Source organism: Triturus cristatus, chromosome 2_1 (assembly GCF_964204655.1).
Source record: "Triturus cristatus chromosome 2_1, aTriCri1.1, whole genome shotgun sequence".
In the NCBI taxonomy this organism is placed as follows: domain Eukaryota; kingdom Metazoa; phylum Chordata; class Amphibia; order Caudata; family Salamandridae; genus Triturus; species Triturus cristatus.
Genome location: NC_140581.1, coordinates 1,154,807,108 through 1,154,826,510, shown reverse-complemented (window position 1 = coordinate 1,154,826,510; position 19,403 = coordinate 1,154,807,108). Strand labels below are relative to the sequence as shown.

Here is a 19,403-nt window from a genome sequence, read left to right as displayed (position 1 = left end):
CTTGGACAGGGTGCATACCTCTGCCACATAGAGACCCCATTTCTAACATGCATCAACCACAATGCACCTGGGAGGACAGGTGCCAATATGCCAGCAGTTTGCTTTCACCCGATGTAACTGTACATACAGGGTAACACTGGCAGAATGGAGTAGAGCTGGCTTTATATAGATCTATTCATGCTCAATGCCACATATAAAGAGAGTGAAAATATACTACTAATGATACTCTCTCAGATCAAAACAAATAAACAGCAACAAAAGAATGTGCTCAACCCTGGAAACTTCCAAATGCACTCATCTAAAACATGCTTCGTTAGCCCACCGATACTTCCCTCACATTTCTGCCACAGTTGTCAATGTCATTGGTATCGCGGACAGCAGCAATCCTAGTGGTCTCAGAGCCCTGAGTTAGGTGAATCATATCTCTAAAATGGGACTGAAGGCTGCAAGGATAGAGTGTGCAGAGGGTAATGAATGGAATGGAGAAGGTTGATCTGAGAGATCAAGAGGAGCAATGGGGAAGCCCACTCGTAGAGGATCCTCACAGAACCCTTGTACATAATGTGAGATTATTCAATGGGAATGGTGACTGGTGAGAGGATTTTAAGCACTCTGGACAAGGACTACTTTAGTGTCTCTGCACACTGTTCACTGAAAAAGGCTATTTTGATCCTGTCTGCAAGCGATCTTGAGCTTGTTGGGTTGAGCTGTTTTTCTTCCCGTTTGATTTTTTCTTCGTTAGATTTTTTTCATCCAGTTTGATTTAACTTTAAAATTTAAATGTTATTCTCTTGTTCCGTGTACAGCGCACTGGTAACACAAGGTTAAGGGTTCCATAAGAGAATATATACATAAAATAGAGTGAACTCAACCGGTGACGAGGCATGCAAACCTGACCTTCGAATCGCCCTCAACCGTGATAGGTGGAGGTACCACAGATGACTCGGCAACACACGCTGGGTTTACTGCATGGCCGTTCCCGACCTGTCTGCATGGGGGGGTGGGGGGGGGGGGGCAATTACAGCGCCGAAAGCTTCCGCAGGGCTTCTGGCGGGTTTGCCAACAGGTATTTCCTCTTTCAGGTTCCACATTAATAGCTTTCCTTAAGCCACTTCACACCAGCTTTAAGAGGCTCATTTTATCTACAAAATGCAAAGTATTTATTTAGGCGCCCAGCGATGGTATGCACACTTTTTATGGCCTAAGTAAATGCCCCCTACACCTTTACAATCCTAGGCTGAGGGTGAACAGAAGGCCGTAAAGACATAAATGCCAAAGCACACTTAACAGCCGCCCTGCTCCGCTGCACTTCGGCTGACCCGAGCAGAGCAGGAATTTCCCAACAAACACGGCCCCTTGGTATTTTTAGCCGCCACTTCACCTGTTACTGCGGCGGAGAGGCATCCGATGAGAGATCGAGTCAAACACGGAGGGGAGGGGGGGACCCTGCAGCGGCAGGTTACTACGGCCCTCTCTACTGCGCATGCCTCTGCCACGGGCTACGAAAGGAGCGTCGCCCCACTGAATGCAAAAAATAAAATTAGAATAACGTTCGTTATTATCATTTGTTTTTTTTTATTCATCTTGCAGCTGAAGCCAGGCGAGTGGGGCTGGGCTCCCAGCGTCACAGGGGGAGGGATATTGGCAGCACCTAAAGTGCGCATGACGCTTTGGCCAGCCATCTCGTGCCGGCCAAAGCGTCATGCGCACTCTGCATGTTCTCAATGCAGGCTGTATTACAGCCCGGGTGGAGAACACGCACAGCCTGTCATCCCCTTTAGGAGCGCTGAACAACGGCGCTCAGACCAGTCACAACGTTGATAAGGCAACGTTGTGTTTGGTCAGGGGATTCTGGGAGGCTGTGCACTTCTTGCCGAGAGGAGGACGGACAACAAAGAGGCGGGGCCGGCGATAAAGAGGTAAGTGCACATTTTTTTAAATTATACCCCTCGCCCCTCCCTCGTTCCCCCTTGCCCTCACCCCACCACCCCTGGTCGGTAGCAGCCGCTACTGACAGAAATCCAGGGTGACACGCTCTGGTCCATGTGATAGAATATACTACTAATGACACAGTTTACATAGCGCTTCAGGCCAACTACTTTACTGGGCACAAGCAGTAAAAATAACAAATGTTCGTATTATCAAGGGTTGGACTGGGATAAAAAAATTGTCAAGGGCATTAAAAAGAAATGAGGCCCATGTTCACAACCCCTGATTTAAGAACGCTCTCAGAATGCAGTTATAAAGGTATAGGTGCAGCACACCTTGATCCAGTAGATTGTTTAAAAGAAAAGGCAATCTTTGATGCGGCTTCCGGTGCCAGTGTTCCCATGTCCGCCATGTAGCTGTCTGTCGTCCGCCGCCTGCTCCCCGCCCTGCTCTGCCAGGCTTGGCAAGCGGTGGCGGCAGAGCTCATGAACTTCACCGTCTGCTCCCTGATGGAGGTCTTCTTTAATGGTACAAGTGTAAAGCAAGCGGATGTCCCCAGGGTTGGCTTGGGATCAAGAATAGGCCTGGTCAACCTAAAAAACAGAGGCCCACATTTGTGGATTGCAACATTTTGTAAAACACTGCGTCCGCGTTTTTAAGTATTATGAAAAGATTGGGGGGGGGTTCTCTAAAAGAGGCATGTTTTCTTAACTTCATTGCGATCTTAAAAAATGTAAATGTTGCCAAGACTTTTTGTGCACGGATTAGTTCACAATGGTGAACCACACCTGAATGCAAGTGAGACCACTTCTGCTCAGACGCCTCCTGCTCAATCTGCATACATTAATGGGCTGGCCCAGCAAGAGACTGGGAATGACACCTCCACCCTATTGGTAAAAGTGAGGCAACAGAGGCCCATATGCCTCTGGAAAGGCCGCTCAGGACCCCACTGGGCTGCTGGCGGCATCTGTAACAGCACAGACTCAGCCCAAATTGGCCTCCACACTGCCCAAAAAAGGACCCACAAGTGCATCTCAGACACCGGCCCATTGCCAGAGTGCCCACCTTACCAATCCGACCCTGGATGCCCCCCCACCATGACCAGAGACTTTGGTATCCTCCCTGCTCATGTCCCAACCCTCCGTGTCCTGGCCCCCGGCGCCGTTACCGTGTTCAGTGATGAATGGGTTGCTTCAAAGTACTTTGTGAGCAGCGGATGGGTTACGGTCAACCCAGACTTCCGGTACAGTAGCTAGCAGAGGAAGTTTATACTTTAGACATGGCTGACATCAATACTGCAAGGGCAAACTTGGAGAAGGCGCAGTCAGAGCTGTTAAGGACATCAGACGAGGGGGCTAAAGCAGAGGCACTGATTACTCTGGAGGCGACCCAGGCCATCCTGAAAGCCCTGGAGTGATCTAGTGTCCTCAAGCCCAGATGCACCCTCCATGCGCCTCCACTTCATTTCCCTTTGTACGGAGTATTATGTTGTAGACTGACAAGACACAATAAATGGAAAAAGAACCAAAAAACAAAGGCAATAATTGGAAGCCTGCGAGTCAGTGCCTCGATGAGCAGGGCACTAGAGTGCCTACGAAGGAGGCTTCCATGGGTGCACGGGGTGTAGGAGCTAGGGAAACTGCAAACTGGCTATCTTAGCACCAACTAGGGTAAAAACCCCAGTCTGTAAACCACATCATGCACACGCCCTCGGACCCTAGCTGTCTAATAACCACCCTCAACACAGAGGCCCTCCCTGGGAAAAGCCCACAAATCACAGGCCTAAGTGTGTCCATGTGAAGCAACGTTAAGTTGTTAAGTATTTGGCGAACCTTACAGAGTACAAATAAGCACAAAGTAATTTGCTGATTGGCTGAGATCAGACGGTATGGCTGCATTGCTTTATACCTGGGGCAGTCTTGATTTTTTAATTTGCCTTCTATAGCTCTGGCTATTATTCTGAACAAATCACAGCACTACAATGGTACACACCTTTTAAATGTATAGCTATCAACACAGTTATTAAACATTCATGTTCTGTGGCACTTTCATTTTCTACCTGAAATATTTCCAAAATACACCTTAGTGATTTGAGAAGAAATCATGTCAATAAGTGAGTGTCGGCTCTAAATTTGAAACAGAAATGGCAGTTCGTCTCTTCCCCAGTGCTGTACGCTCGTGTTCACCAGTCCAAAGGCCATTTTTGTGAGTAGAAAATGCTAATATACTTTGCCTGTACTTGGAGATATAGGTTTGTGAGGGTTACGAAGCTTTTCACAGCCCCCTAAGCATTGCTACATATAGTCGGTCAGCAGATCGTTTGGCCAAAAACAAGTGAGACATGCCCTAATATTACTGTCCGTGGGGATGAATTAAACAGCCATACATCAGTGTCTCCTGGGGTCATTTCAAAGAACGGGTGGACATTACTGGCAGCCAAGCAACAAATAGTAAAACAATGAATTATTGACAGAATCCTTTATCTGACAAGCCCGAAAATGTGCTGTCATTCGGGAAAACAAGTCTCAAACCGTCAAATAAGGGTGTTTTTTTTATTCTGTATTTGTATATGCACAGCATACCTGCCGGGTACGACTTAATTATAAACTAAACCCCTGCATTGATAAATATGCTGCACAAGGAGCAATGTGACCAGCAGCCTGCCTTGGTGAGAGCTTATCCTGAATTGGAAAAGTTTGCAATTGTTGCTTTCCCTTACGCCACCACCCCTGTGGTGCTCTGGTTTTCTATCCATATTGGTCACCATTGACGTCACTTTCGAAGTACCATTTTACTTCACAAAAAGCAAGTGAAATAATCTACCTGCCCCCATGTTCTGCAAGCATGAGTGTTTGGGCCAGACTGCACAACAAAGCACTGTTGCGCTACTGTTTTACACCAAGGAGGAGCCAGGGCAAAAAGTGACATTTGTACCAAGGACCCCATCCAAAAATACACTTTTCTGCCGTCTCATCTTTTTTGGGGGGGGGCAATAGCTGGTCAGCACAATGTCAAATGTGCAGGTGAAAAGGTTTCTGCAACATTCGCTCAGTACAATTGCTGATTTTTGCTCCAGTCGGTCAGTGTGAACATTATAGTGTACTTGGTCCAAAGTTCATGTAACTGGACTGGACTGCTCCTTCTTCAAGTCGGTTCGTTTGTTTCCCCTGCCCCACCTGACTAAGCTGTGACCAGCCACAACCATTTGATTAACACATTCTCATAACCCCCTCAACTCGCCATTCAAACAAAGTGTCAGCAGCCACAAATGAAGATTTATGCAGAGCGGTCGCGCCTTCGCCTTCAGAAAGCGGCCCTTCCCGCTCGAATCAACGCTGCAGGACAGGTGGAATGTGGAAGGGCAGGTCTGCGGGCTGCCACGGGGGGTGATTTGTGACCCAAACCAGGGCCAGCACAAAAGTCAACACACTTCACAGTCACTGATCCAGGGCAACGATAGGAAGGAAGCAGGCAGCAAGCACCGACACAAAAACTGAAAGGGAAAGAGTCCAGCAGCACCCACAGGCAGAGATGTTTTAAAGCACGGGCAACTGCCCAAGGCCCCCACATTCCAAGGGCCCCCCTCAGAAAGTTCATTCTTTCTCTCTAACTCACCATTGTCTATTTCTATATTTCGACCTTTGTCCTTCTTCTGTCTTCCTTTGACAATGCCCAGTGTCACCTTAAGGATTTTTGGAGCCCCTGGAAAGGCAGGTCTCCTGTTTTGAGTGAACCCCATTTCTGAAAGTTTCTTTGGCATGGTGTGGACTTCAACTATCAGAAAACATTCAAAGCTGTTAGAAAGAGGGGCCCCAAAAGTATGCCTCGCCCAAGGCCCCAACAATCCTTAAGACAACACTGCCCACAAAGGCTGCTCTTTACAGCAGAGGAGTAAACCGGGAAAACATGAGGTGATGCAGGATGTTAGCTCAGCATTCAGGCTTCTGCTTCAAGAGCGTCTCATCTATATACAACCATGTCCTCCTCTTCCATCTTGTATGGTTGCAGCTGCACACTCCTGGCCATAAATGACAACCATTTATCAGCGTTACAAGAAAAAACTCTGAACTTAAACCGGCAGCAATTCACTCGTGCTTTGAAAGCTGCACACAAGTGTTTGCAGGGGACTCTTAACCCGCCAAGCATTTGTACCCGGATTGGCAATTCTAACGTTCAGATGATACAATACTGTGTTACAGGCACACTAAACTTCGATGTTATGATTGTTTAAAACTGCGACCAGAGATTACACACAGATCTCTACAGCAAGAACATAAACTCTCTGAGCGGTCTTGCTCCTATACCACCCTAAAACATTTTGGATACACATAGACTCACTGCAGCTGGTGCCTTAACCCCTACAGCTATCTGCAAATGAGGGCTTCTTATTTGTAAACTTCTCTCCTGTCACGGGTCTTGAGTGGGGAGGAGGGGGTGTAGGTAGTACCTGGCCATACTGCTCTCTTCCCGTGGCTTCCCCCTTCCAGGCTCCACCACCTTGCCACAACTTCGGCTCCCGAAAAATTGTTTTCCAATTCCAGCAAGGAAATGCACTCACATTTAGAAGCACTTGTAAAGTGGAAAGGGGGGTGGAACTATGCGTAATTGGCATGCCATGTCTTGTCTATGGGATCAAGTCCAAATATGAAAATTAAGAGTGAAAAGGCAGAATAAGTAAATGCTGTGAGCAAGGAAGAAGCACAATTAAAAACCACACTCAACAAGGACTAAGAAGAGCTCGGGCGAGACATGGCGTCCCCAGGGCCTGGAATAGAGGAGGAAAGGAGCAGGTTAGGCGGGTCCTCTCTACTGTCACTTTGTATTAATGTATGCAGGCATGCGCGCAGGTATATGTATGCATCCTTATGGTAAACGTGCAGGATTTTCTGGGTCAGCCATTTGAGGTAATTATGGCGATAACACATTATGTATGCCTTCGGGGACTAAAATTATGCAGAACATCAGCTGTTTGCAAGTGTTTATTTCCCCTGCCAGCATGAACACTAGCTATCAATGTCTATATTATCATAGGGCGGAGCTATTAAAAGGCGAAGCTACTGCATAGTGTTGAGATTTTTATTTTTCAAAGATACCGGAAATACAGTGGCTGTCAGCTGCACTGCCCCTTTCTAGCCCAGTGTTTTCCATCTGACTTTACTGGGCATTAGCAGGAGTACAAGCGCCCACTCGCCGGCTACACCCAGCTTGGCACAGAGTAGGCAGCGGTGGAACGGCGCTTAACCCGCACCCCCGATCTTTAAATTTTAACGCACCCCCGCGCTGTCGATCCTGTGAGGTGGAAAACAAACGAGCAGCTGGGAGGGGGGCGTGGGTAACCCCAGCCCGAGGCCCCCGAAGGCGCGTGGTAAAGGTAAGTGGCTGGAGATAACACGGGAAGGCCGGGGCAACCTGATCACGCCTGCCCCTCACTGCCATGAAAGCGAGGTCTGACACGCTGACAGGGCTTGCCTTCAGTGGCCTGCCATGAAAGTGAGGCCTGACACGCTGTCAGGGCTTGCCTTCAGTGGCCTGCTGCTGTGTGTCAGCGAAGACGAGGCAGGTTCTTGGAAAGAATAGATGTGATGATGTGCAGGTTGTACTCGGGGGCGCGAACTTTGGAGCGCGCGGACACTGGGGGGAAATCCGATGAAAGGTGAGAGTGGACATGGCCGCCACAGGCCCACCTGAACCACTGTCAGACTTCCGTTATCACGTGACCAGGTCATGGATGCCGTCAACAGCGATGACGAGACTAACATTTTATTTTAATAAATCCCCCACAAATAAATTAACTGCAGCTGGAAACAACCTGCTCAATGGCAGGCGGAAGACTGATTCGTCTAAGACCAGGCCCACTGGAATTATGCGATTGTGTGGGGCTGTATCTTTCTCATAATTATAGATTTGCCATGTTTGCCACATAATCCATCATCTGCTACATAAACTGCAGATTAACAAAAATATTGTTTCTAGCTCACACGGTTTAAACGTTACTAAAGTCGAAGTAACACGAGCTTCTATGATTCAAACTCAGATTTTTGCACACGCAGAGGTGCGGGCGCGCACACGTACACACAAACCTAAACACGCATATGCACGACACTCACGTGCACGCACTCTTTGCACAGATATAACATGCATTTGCAAAAGCGCACATTTACCCCAAACCTGTGGTACACATTTTATGGACCAGAAGCATGAAAGACTGAGCGCAGCTGCTGAGATTCATCAAACACAGATTTCTACACAAATATGCTCATGTGCACACAAACACTCACAAGCACATTCACACTCATGTACACAGGGACATATTATCATAGCCACATACAATCATGATAACATTTTATTGCACACACTCACAAACTCAAGTGCACACTCAATCGCACACACACACTTTCATATGTGTACACTCAAATAGGCACCCACAGGCTCATGCGCATACACTGGTTTGTGTGCAAAACCACACATGCACAAAATCATGCACACATACTCATGCACCCACCTGTTCATACACACATGCCCACACACGCAAGCACTCACTTGTGTACACTCACATCCACACACAGAAGACAGAGTTTTCTATAGGAGGAGAGCATTAGCCGCTCCCACCCTCCCTCCCAAGCTACACCCCTGGTTAACTGGTCACCTTTGTGTAGCTTATTGCAGAATTTGAGTGTTAAACTGCTTCTAATGAGGTACAAACTGAGACCAGACAGTTTTAACAAGTATATAAATTGCAAAATAACGAAGTAATACTATCTTGAAATGTGCTGCATTACGCCGCATAATTTGCTAATTTAAAGAACCCTGTCGCGTAATTTGGAATCTCCCACCGCATAATTCCAGTGGCCTTGCTCCAAGACCACTGCTTTAAATGGGCAGGTACTATCAGGTACAACGTACCTGCATTTCCTTGACTTGGAAGAGATAGTATCAGCACTTCTCAGCACTACTCCAATCCTTTTAATGGAAGAGTAATGGCACTTTCAAGTAGCAAACCGGTACTCTGGGACAAAGAGTACCTGCAATTCTATATTTCAATTTCAAGCACTGTCTATAACAGTTTAGCAATACGAATTACACATCCCTAATCCTTCTGAATAAAAAAAAAAAAAGGGTCCGCCTTCACAGGGACTGTTGTGACCAGCTGTTATTCCATGGGCCTCCTTGGACCCGGGTGTCTTCGGGTACTCGTGCTTGCTTGAATTCACTGCTCCTCAACCCACCGGGAGGCGGAGTTACTATCATTGGTCAATGGTGCTAGCACCACAGATACATAGCAGATCACAAGACACTGGGCAGGAAGGGTCTGATGAGGTCACTAGAGGGCGCGAGCACTACTGATAGATCACAACCCACTCTGAAAACTCAGAAGAACAAGCAAAGAAGAAACAAAGCTTTTGTATGATGGGCGTAAAGACTACACTGTTGAAAAGCGGAAAAAGAAAGATTAGATTTGGACATGAGCATCTCTGTTTATATTTATTGATTATGACATGGCTCAACTATGGGCATTACGAGACTGACTTACATGAGTTATCGCACACCTCACATTGGATACTAACTAGAGGTGGGCGATCCATTGAAACGCTCGAGCCTGAAGTCTGTCTCAGCTCAAGGTCCTGTTAAAACCTCGAGCCCATAACGAGCAGAGCTTTCATGTGGTTCCTGCCTGCCATTCCCACTCCACCCAGGATGTGGTATTACGGTCAGAGCTGCCGGTTGTGGAACTGGGGAACCAGGTTTGAGTCTCGGCATCGGCTCAACATTCTGTAAATCTGGGCAAATCACTCAATGTCTCCATGCCTATAAACAATGCATTTGACCTTGTGTACTGTAATGGGTGCTCATGTGAAAGGCCCTGCCTTCGGGTCGAGCTCACGCCGTATTTAAAATCTGCAGAAAATGAACTAACAGGTAAACCAAAGTCTTAACATAAGGGAAGACAGATACCCATTTACTGGCTGATTTGTACAAAGAAAACCAGAAAAGCTTGATAAATCATGGCTTCCTGCTTAAATTGTGTGATGTTAGGCAAATATTTTATTTCACCAAAACTCTTTTCAGACTCCCAGTGGTAGAAAACTATCAATTTTAATAAGTACTTCTCAGTTCAGTATGATAATGTGCCCTATTAATGTCAAAGCTTCCATGTAAAAGAAATGCACTTTTTTGAATTTTGAAGAGAATTTATCATATTTTATGTGAGGTTTGTCGTATGATTTACACAGCAAATCTTTTCAGGGGCTCGGCTTGACACGGGATCTAAGATCCAAGCCTGACCCTTGGCTTGGCTTGGCTCTACTCTCCCTGTTAATTTGTTGACTCGCCCACCTCTTGTACTAACTGCATCTCAGACTCATGCTATCTACCTCCACCATCTGAGCTTATTCTCTCAATATACCTACTTATTCATAAGAAAGTGTTCTGAAGTGGCTGTAGGGTACTATATCTTGCGTTCAAAAACAGAAACACAATTAACCTTGACATCTCTATCCATTACAACTCTGACATGCAGACAGTCTTTTTCTCCCTCGGACAACATTTTCTACATTCCCAGAAAGTCCCACACTTCAGAGACCTTGCTAATACTTTGGATTGTTTCCTAACAAGTCTCAAATCGCTTTCAATAAAACAGAAACGACATCCAGCTAGCACCATAAAAGAAACCCGGCATCTAACAGTTAAACGCCTCCATAAAACTGAGGAATGTCGGTACTTTACGTTTTAAAGAGAAAAGAAACCATTACTTGGCAATTGCCTGTGGTTGCCTAAAGCCATTGGTAGAAACCCACAGATAGGCCCTCAGCTGTAGCTCCACACATGCCTGCCCACACACTGACTGAATCACCCAAGTATGCTATCTGACTCAGGTAAAAGATATGTGGACTTTTGCTGACGCACGTATACATTTTTTAGTATCACTAGCTGTCTTGTTGAAGACTTATTGTGGACAATGCCAATATTCCCAGTGGAGTTATGGTCAGCCCTTTACTCATTAGTTGTCTTTCTCGTCAATCTAATTTGCATACGCATCATATTCAATGGGTTTCCTTTCTATTCTTGTGTTGTCCCTCTCCTGCGGCATAGCTTCTTTGCAATCCTTTTCATTAGACTATCCTTCTATTCTCTCATTCTGGGAACTACTTTTGTCTTTCCCTTCAAGACTCCCTGCAAATGCAGGAGTTTTCTAGCACTCACCCTTGGGTGCTGCTTCTCCACTGTAACACCTATTATGCTCTATGTGCTGCCCCCTTCCAAATTCTGTTCATCTGTTGCCTCTGCCCCCACCCCAAGCTTACTCCACGCCTAACCTCTCAGTTCCATCAGTGCCACCCCTTCTACGTTTTTTCACACATTGTTTGGATGGTCCCTTGCTACTTGCTGCTTTTTTCAAAAAAAATGCACCACGGCACACTTTATTTTTATTAAAACTTATTGCTTCAGGATGGTGCTCCTGCACTTTTGGAACTGTAAATCAAACGAAAAACCAAATAGGTGTCATGTCAAATGGAGGCATGCACATTTGTGGTCTCACTATGGCTGTGGTTGTGTCATTATGTATACATGCACATGCATAATGGAGTGTGACCGGCTGAGCCTCATCGTGCTGGTCTTAATTTTTTTTGCCGATTCAGTTTTACATCAGCAAATACGCATTTTCTTCTTTTTTGCTGATGGGGAACAGCATCAGCAAAATGCATTGGCAAAGCCAAAACTACTGATAGCCAAGACTCATTTGCTTTGCTAATGCTTGTTTACAGGAAAATCCTATATTTAGCATATAGAATGAATGTGATAGAGAGTAAATGGATGCCCTGGGTGTAAAACTCATTCTGGAAAAGCGGATTTAAATATTTTCTAATCGGTCCCATTGTGTAAAGACAAATTAAAATATATTCAGGAACGGTGGGTGACACATTCCAACGGTGCCTCTGAAGTACTTCACGACCCAATTCGGGACCCGTCAGTAGAGCTAAGAGAGCATGACTGGCGTCAAAAAGAGAAACAATGGGTTGTCATCACATAACACCTAATTGCAGAGGTGCACAACTTTTTGTGATGTATCAACTTACTTTAGTGACAGAGAATAGTCATGCTTGCTGGTCTGACTATTCCGAACAAGGTAGCTGCACTCTTTACACAGCCGCAGCAGGTTCTCGGCATCCGTCCGACTAATGGCTCCGTGATACCATCTGGAAAACAAGAAGACAGAGAGATGAGGCCACAGCTAAGTGAACACCTATCCCAAACCAGCATTCACCTCAGGGCTTGTGCAGCTGTTAAAAGTGACACTAATTGATTTGGTTTCAGTGGATGGGTGGGAGGAGACCTGATGGCTCAAGTGACTGGAGCACAAATATCACATTTTAAATATGATACCGAAATAGATATTTCACTGTAATACGTCCTTTGTGTCAAGCATACCAATCACGCAGCAAAATGCACTGAAAAAGTTTAATGGACCCTGTTCATCCACGAACAAAGTAGGAGGGGCGAGTGAGTACTGCCATAATCTTCAAGACTTTGGAAAAAGTCTGCTGTAAACTAGCTCCCTCGCATCAGAGACTGCTGCAAAGAGCTGCTTCTCAAGTGACTTTTATACAAAAAAGATCAGCAGAGAGGAGCGAAATCCCATGGTTGCAGCCAGACTAACGAAGTATAGAGTTTGGCAAACCATTGTTCCAGCCACCCCAGACCATTTTAGATATTTCTTTACAGGAGAACATGTAAACCTCGTTTTTCTCTTTTCTACCTCTTATACACAGTCATTGAAGCTGGATAAATACAGATGAATTTGAAAAGGCTGTGCTGCCATTGTCTTCCTGAGGAATCCAGTGGTATATACGTCACCGGAAGCCTCAGATCTTCTCCACCATTATAATCATTGCAACTGTGACCTTCCAAAGCCTTGAGAGGATCACAATGGAAAAAAAGTAATAAAATAAGGATTGGACCAACACAATGACAACGGTTGTATGACAGAGGCAGGCAAGGTTAAATCACGCTTGCCTCTACTACGCTACCATGAATGCATCTTAACAACGCATTCTTTTATGACACATTCCTTTACCACGCATTCCCTTACCATGCAATTTTGTGGTAAAGCATGACTGGTATAGAGATGTGCAGTAAAGATCACACCCTATGCCACCTGCCCTTAGCCACAACGCCTACCCGGACACCCCACCCCCAGGCCCTAAAAACTATCCAGACCCCACCTTAAACCCTTAATGATAACCCCCTTGAGCCCTAAAAACATCTCTGATCCCACCTGATCCCTAAAAACTCAGCTGAGCCCCTCCAAGCTCTAATAACTACCTCTACCACTCCCCTAAGCCCTAAAAAGTACCCCAACCCCACTCTGAGCCCTACAAACTACCCTTACCTGCCCTAAAAACGACCCGACCCCCGATGAGCCCTAAAAGCAACCTGAACCCTGAGCCCTAAAAACTACCCCAACTGTTAAAAAGTATCCCCACTCCCCCAAAACCCGGCCCCATCCCCACTTACCTCACCACATCCTCTCCGGATCCCTCCTGTTCCTGGGTCCACCCATCTCAGCATTTAGACTGTGTATTGCCTTAACCACGCATATGCCTGGTTAAGGCACATGTGTGGTCATGGCAAGCATGGTTGCACTTGCCTTGGAACGGCATGCGTAGCTCTGCCCGCGTAGTTCAGGCCGTTTCCCAATGACAATGCCCTCTTATGTTAAAAAAAAAAAAAAAAAACAGCGCGAGCAGCAACATGGAAATGATTAAAGCAAAGGTAGGGATTAAGTGATCACGCCAAAGATGATAATGGCAGAGAATAGAGTCCAAGTTAAAACCCAACGTCTAGGAACCAATAGCGCCTGAATACTGAGATTCCCCTAGTATCCTCTACGTGGGAAATGAAATGACCACTGCACACCCTGCTGGTGCCCGTCCAAATGCACACAACCTCATGTCTGTCGGGTTGTGGCAAAATCTGACCTTCGAAGGCAGGACGGGCCTCTTTCGTGCGGAGATATTCATGAAGTATATTTATTTATTGCCTCTTTGATTTGAAGATGCATGCAGGGATGTGGAATTCTATTACGATGCAGAGGTTTGGGGGCCTTTCTGGTGGATGCTTGTGACTGGAGAAGAGGGCTTGAACGAGATTTGGACATTGATGGATCACCAGCATATTGTGAATCAACATTTTTATGCTAGAAGCCTGGATGTATTGCTTTAAACCATTCGAAATCGGGAAATCTGATGTTTAGGCAAGGCCAACTCATGAAAGGAGAGAACTCACCAGGCATTACTGAAAAGCTGTTCAATGTAAACATTACAACTATAACTTTTATTTTTAGGTTCAGTCTGTCAGCCAAGTCTGTGGTTCACCACAAATGGAACACTGATTCAAATAATGCTGGATAAATAAACTGCCTTACACAAGCTGGAGAATGAGCTTTAATATTTGTCAGACATTAGAAGTTACAAGTTTGCTGTGACTGTAGCTCTCTAACTTCTCGTGCTTTCAGGAGATTAACAAGAGGATGGGACAGAGCACCGCACTACCATATATAGGACAAGAATCCAGACGTCTTAAGCTTGGAGATCCAAAGATATCTGGCAGCTGTGCATGCAGCCTAAACACAACCTTATTCCTACACATCCCCCTGGGGCACTACGCCCACGGCGCGGGCTAAATGCAGCCATCATGCAGAAATAAACCCACACTAAAAGCCAAGTCTGGCTTGGCTGGCAGAGGGCTGGAAATATAGGGGGGATTCAAGCAACCAAGCAGAACATAACAAGGCATGGCTTGCCTAATACGGGCTTTTCTACGCATGCACAACTACTGGAGAAGGTTCCCCAACGCAAGCGACAACGCAGAAGGCGGAGAAGGAAAAGTTCCATTCTTCGACAAACAGCTGCATCCCCCGGCTGATGGGTGCATGGGCGACTGACGTCAGTGCTAGGCAGCAATACTTATAATGCCACGGTGTACCATGTCCTCTGAAGCATCTTCGGCCACTCCTGGATTTGTAAGGGATGTACCCTTGCATTCTAGGGCTTGTAAGTTCACGCTTTATTCATGCAAACAATACACTTAATACTCTCGAAAGGCAAGCTCTGCTTACTAAACTCAATGAACCTCCTCTGCAACTCTGATTGTAGAAGGGGGCGTGGGCAGAAGAGGCGAGGGCAGTGTTGCAAGGTTCTGTGATTTCAGTGTCAAACAGATGCAAACCCTGCTTCCTTCCCAAATGAGCACTTATGGAGCAGGGAGTGAGAGGCGCACTCAATGCAGTTTTAAGAGACTGACACCTATTGTGACTAGCAGCCTGAGAAACCGAAGATTCACTAATACTGCAAGGCTACCACAGCTAGCGTGGTTCACCAGTAGTCTAGTGTCGGCCAGGTTATAGACAGATGACACCAAGAGAGGAGAAAGGGCTGTTGCCTTGTCCTCCCAGCGCCACATTAGAAGAAGCCGTAGGTCTCATGCCGCAACACTGACCAATCAGCCTCTCTCTACCCTTAGGCTCTGAGCTCTCATACCGCAGACAGGAGGCTCTCAGATTTTCTGCATACCACCTGCTTTAGGCCTCTGCCATGTATTTTGTACCTACACCCTCCCTCTGTACACAAGTCTCGGATTGGTCCCACAGCCTGCTCTACTGACCGGTTCAGTGTGGCTCAAACCCCAGATTTCCAGTAGGTGAGCGCCCCGCTCCTGTCCACAGGCCTGTACAAGTGTACTCAACAGGGGCACTCAAAAGGATACCAAAGGAAATTATAATACTCCCTTAAATAAGGAGAAGTACAGTGTAGATACTTTCAGCCCATATGTCAACAGATGCCCTTCACCTTGCAATCAGGAGAGCCTACAGGTGCCTAGGCGAACAGCAGTAAACGAGTAATGTTGGAGGCCAAATACCACAGACTGGTTTTATTTGAGGTGGGTCATCCACAACTGCCCCAAAAGCAATCTACAGTGAGGACGCGAAGGATGCTGGGAAACAGAGTTACAGTGTTTACATTTTACGCAGTACGAGGGCCACCGGTGGAATGCAGAGCTCATTCATGAAGGGGTTGTTAGTCGTCCTTACCGTCTGTCTGGCACATAACAGGCAATAGTGTGGCCTCTGTGTGGCAGCACACACACAGGCGCGGTCCCCTGGGGCCAGCACTACACAGTGCTCTGAAATAAGGTTTTAGAAACAGAATGCGTGAAGCCTCGCGCCAAAGCCTGGAAAATCAGCGTGCACCCTTGTTCATCCAGCAAGATGTGTGGACGCGCTCGTGCCCCATGGGTCCCGCAACAGAAGAGACGCCACTTACATCTGTTTCTCCAGCGCCACGCTGGGGTCCACTCTCTCGCCGAAGATCCCGCACAGTTCCGGGCTCCCGTGTTTGATGGGCTTGAAGCCGCCACCCGGGGCGCGCAGCTGCCGTCGCCGGTCACTCGAGGGCGAAGGAGAAGACGTTTGCCTTTTCTCATTTCCATTAAACTGGGCTGTAAGAAGATTAGAACACTGATCAGAACGAGATCAAGAACTTGAAAAAGGAGGACAAAAAAAACATACCGTAAACACATTATTAGATTTATGTACAGTTAATACTCCCAACAGTTGTTTCCCCTGGACGCCTGCCTGTTCATAGGTCTACCTCTGGCACCTCAGATGGAGGTCAGAAAAAGACACTTGTCACCTCCGACTCACGAGCACAGGCACGCCTCTAGAGTACAGCGTACATGGCTTATGTGCCTGACCCTGCCACAAGACACAGAGTTGTTCCATCATTGCTCGGACCATCCTAGCACCGTCCATCATGCTCGTCAAATATCATTACATACATACTTAAGGTGGACCACCGTGCACATGGCAGCCATGTTAGGCTCAGTGCCGACAATGAATGGTTTCAGAAGCAGGGAGCCACGACAGAAGGCACAGCGGTGTCTTACTCAAAAAACCCTGAATCAAAATTACAATTAGAAGTGGCGACAACTGGAAAATACTGCAAATGATTTATGATTTCTCACCTGTGCCAACATTAATGACAATGAAGAGATCACCTATTATCTTATTCGATCTAAAAATGTAAGTTTAGAGGAGTACTACATACAAAACGACCACAGGAACAAGCCAAAGCCAATAGGTCTCTTCTATGGGCGAGCTACTGGCTTTGTCAAACGGGCAGGGGTAGAGAACGATGTGGTGGGGGTCGGGGATGGTTGTGGGGGGGAACAGATCGGCTGAAGAAAAGAGACTACACTGGCTGCATCATAACCCTTTTTTCCTTTTTTGGCTCTTGGGGTTGGGGAATAAGCAAGAGGAACAACAAGAGGTTGCTACAACAACAGGGCCGCAGGGTGGGAGGGGTAGAAGCAGCACGGAATAGAGGGTGGGAGGAAAATAAGCAACACGGTCCAGGGGGGTGGGTGGGAGTGGAATAAGCAACACGGTCCAGGGGGGTGGGTGGGAGGGAGGGGAATAAGCAACACGGCCCAGGGGGGTGGGTGGGAGGGGAATAAGCAACACGGCCCAGGGGGGTGGGTGGGAGGGGAATAAGCAACACGGCCCGGGGGGTGGGTGGGAGGGGAGTAAGCAACACGACCGGGGAGGGGAGTGGGTGGGAGGGGAATAAGTAACACACCTTTGGGGAATAAGCAACACGGACCAGGGGGTGGGTGGGAGGGGAATAAGCAACACGGACCAGGGGGTGGGTGGGAGGGGAATAATCAAAATGGACCGGGGGTGGGTGGGAGGTTTAATAAGCAAAACGGACCAGGGGGTGGGTGGGAGGGGAATAAGCAAAACGGACCAGGGGGTGGGTGGGAGGGAAGGAAATAAGCAAAACGGACCAGGGGGTGGGTGGGAGGGAAATAAGCAAAACGGACCAGGGGTGGGTGGGAGGGAGGGAGGGAGGGAGGGGAATAGGCAACACGGACTTTAGGGGAATAAGCAACATGACCCGGGAAGAGGGGGTGTGTGGGTGTGAGGGAGGGGAATAAGCACATGGCCCGGGGGGATGGGTGTGAGGGGAATAAGCAACACGGACCTTTGGGGAATAAGCAACACAGACCAGGGGGGTGGGAATGGTCTCTTTGAGCTCATAATAATCGTGTTACCCAAACGACCTGCATGCACGGTTACCCTGCCTAAACATGAACATATGGCTTGCCAGATATACAGACACACACGTCTCCTTGAGGCAGGTGCATTATGTTGTTTGGCTGTCTTCTTTGTGCCTATTCCCCAATGGTTTATTTTCTTTTCACAAATAAAAATTCGGATTCTTCTGAAGGTGGACAGTATGTGGATAGCTAGCCGTGCGGGGACCCGTGGGTAACTATCCTGCCCCGGTACATGAAGATACCAAGAGCCGGCTGTGCAGACTGCAGGCCCTCTGCTAGGCGACGGAATACTCAATAATGCCTTAGTTTACTGAGGTACAAAGGGATGTCAGCAGGAGGATATAATGCTTTAGTTGTTGTGCCCATTTCTGCCTTCAGCTGCTGGTGGCCGTATGTACTGAGCTGTTTCTTACCGCTATGTTGTATCCCATCCATGCCTCGAAGAATCCGTCTCATCTTTATTTCCGTCTGTGCTTTCTGGGGAACAGGTGGGGAAGGTGTTGGCCAATAGGTTACGGCAAAAACAGATGCAAATTAAGATCGATAAAATGAATGATATAGACGGGTCACTACAAGAATCAGAGGCTGGGGTTCGGGAGGTATTTACATTTTTTTTCCAAAAGTTATATGAAAATGAAAAAACTATAGACCCGGGGGATTATTTGGGGGAAATCCCCTCTGCATGTTTAGGTTCGGCTCAGAAGGATATGCTGTCTACCTCTGTAATTCGGGAGGAAATCGAACGGGCGATGGCATCTTTACCCCAGGGGAAAGCAATGGGGCCAGATTTGATCCCCTTGGAGTTTTATACCCTTTTTCAGGCTGAATTGCGTGATCCGCTACTTTCTTTATTCCAGCAGGCATTTAATGGTATAGTACCGGATTCATGGTCTAAGACAACCATAATAGTCTTCAAAAAGAAAGGGAAGGATGCGCTTGAGCCGGCTTCCTATCGTCCAATTACCTTAATCAACTCAGATAGCAAGATCTTCTCTAAGCTTATTGCTAGAAGACTAGGGAAGGTTATTGTACCTTTAGTCTGACAGCGTCAGCATGGGTTCATAGCGGGTAGAGGCACTACCGATCTTGTCCGCCGAATAATATCCCTTTTGGATTGGGCTCAGGTTTCTGAAGTTCCAATAGGGGTGGCCCTGTTGGATGCCGAGAAGGCATTCGACAGGGTCTCCTGGGAATTTTTATGGGCAGTTCTCCATTGGAAAGGTTTCCCATTATCCTTTATTAAAGCAATGCAAGCCCTTTATATTTGTCCTGCCGCCACAATTCGTATTTCCGGGAAGTATTCTGAGGAGTTTAAGATATATAGGGGTGCTCGGCAGGGTTGGCCTTGTTCCCCCCTT

General features: G+C 47.1%; 1 protein-coding gene and 1 pseudogene across 1 annotated transcript in view; one reads left to right on the top strand and one right to left on the bottom strand.

Annotated features, from left to right (window-relative positions):
• SHB (SH2 domain containing adaptor protein B) overlaps window positions 1-19,403 on the bottom strand; it is a 362,891-nt gene that overhangs the window by 98,622 nt on the left and 244,866 nt on the right. The window contains exons 4-5 of the mRNA XM_085636591.1: window positions 16,251-16,425; window positions 12,006-12,125 (exon numbers count right to left, since the gene is read on the bottom strand). Of these exons, the coding sequence (XP_085492717.1) occupies window positions 12,006-12,125; window positions 16,251-16,425 (295 nt within the window). The remainder of the gene's footprint in view (window positions 1-12,005; window positions 12,126-16,250; window positions 16,426-19,403) is intronic.
• LOC146866498 (ATP synthase F(1) complex subunit delta, mitochondrial-like) lies at window positions 2,340-3,346 on the top strand (annotated as a pseudogene).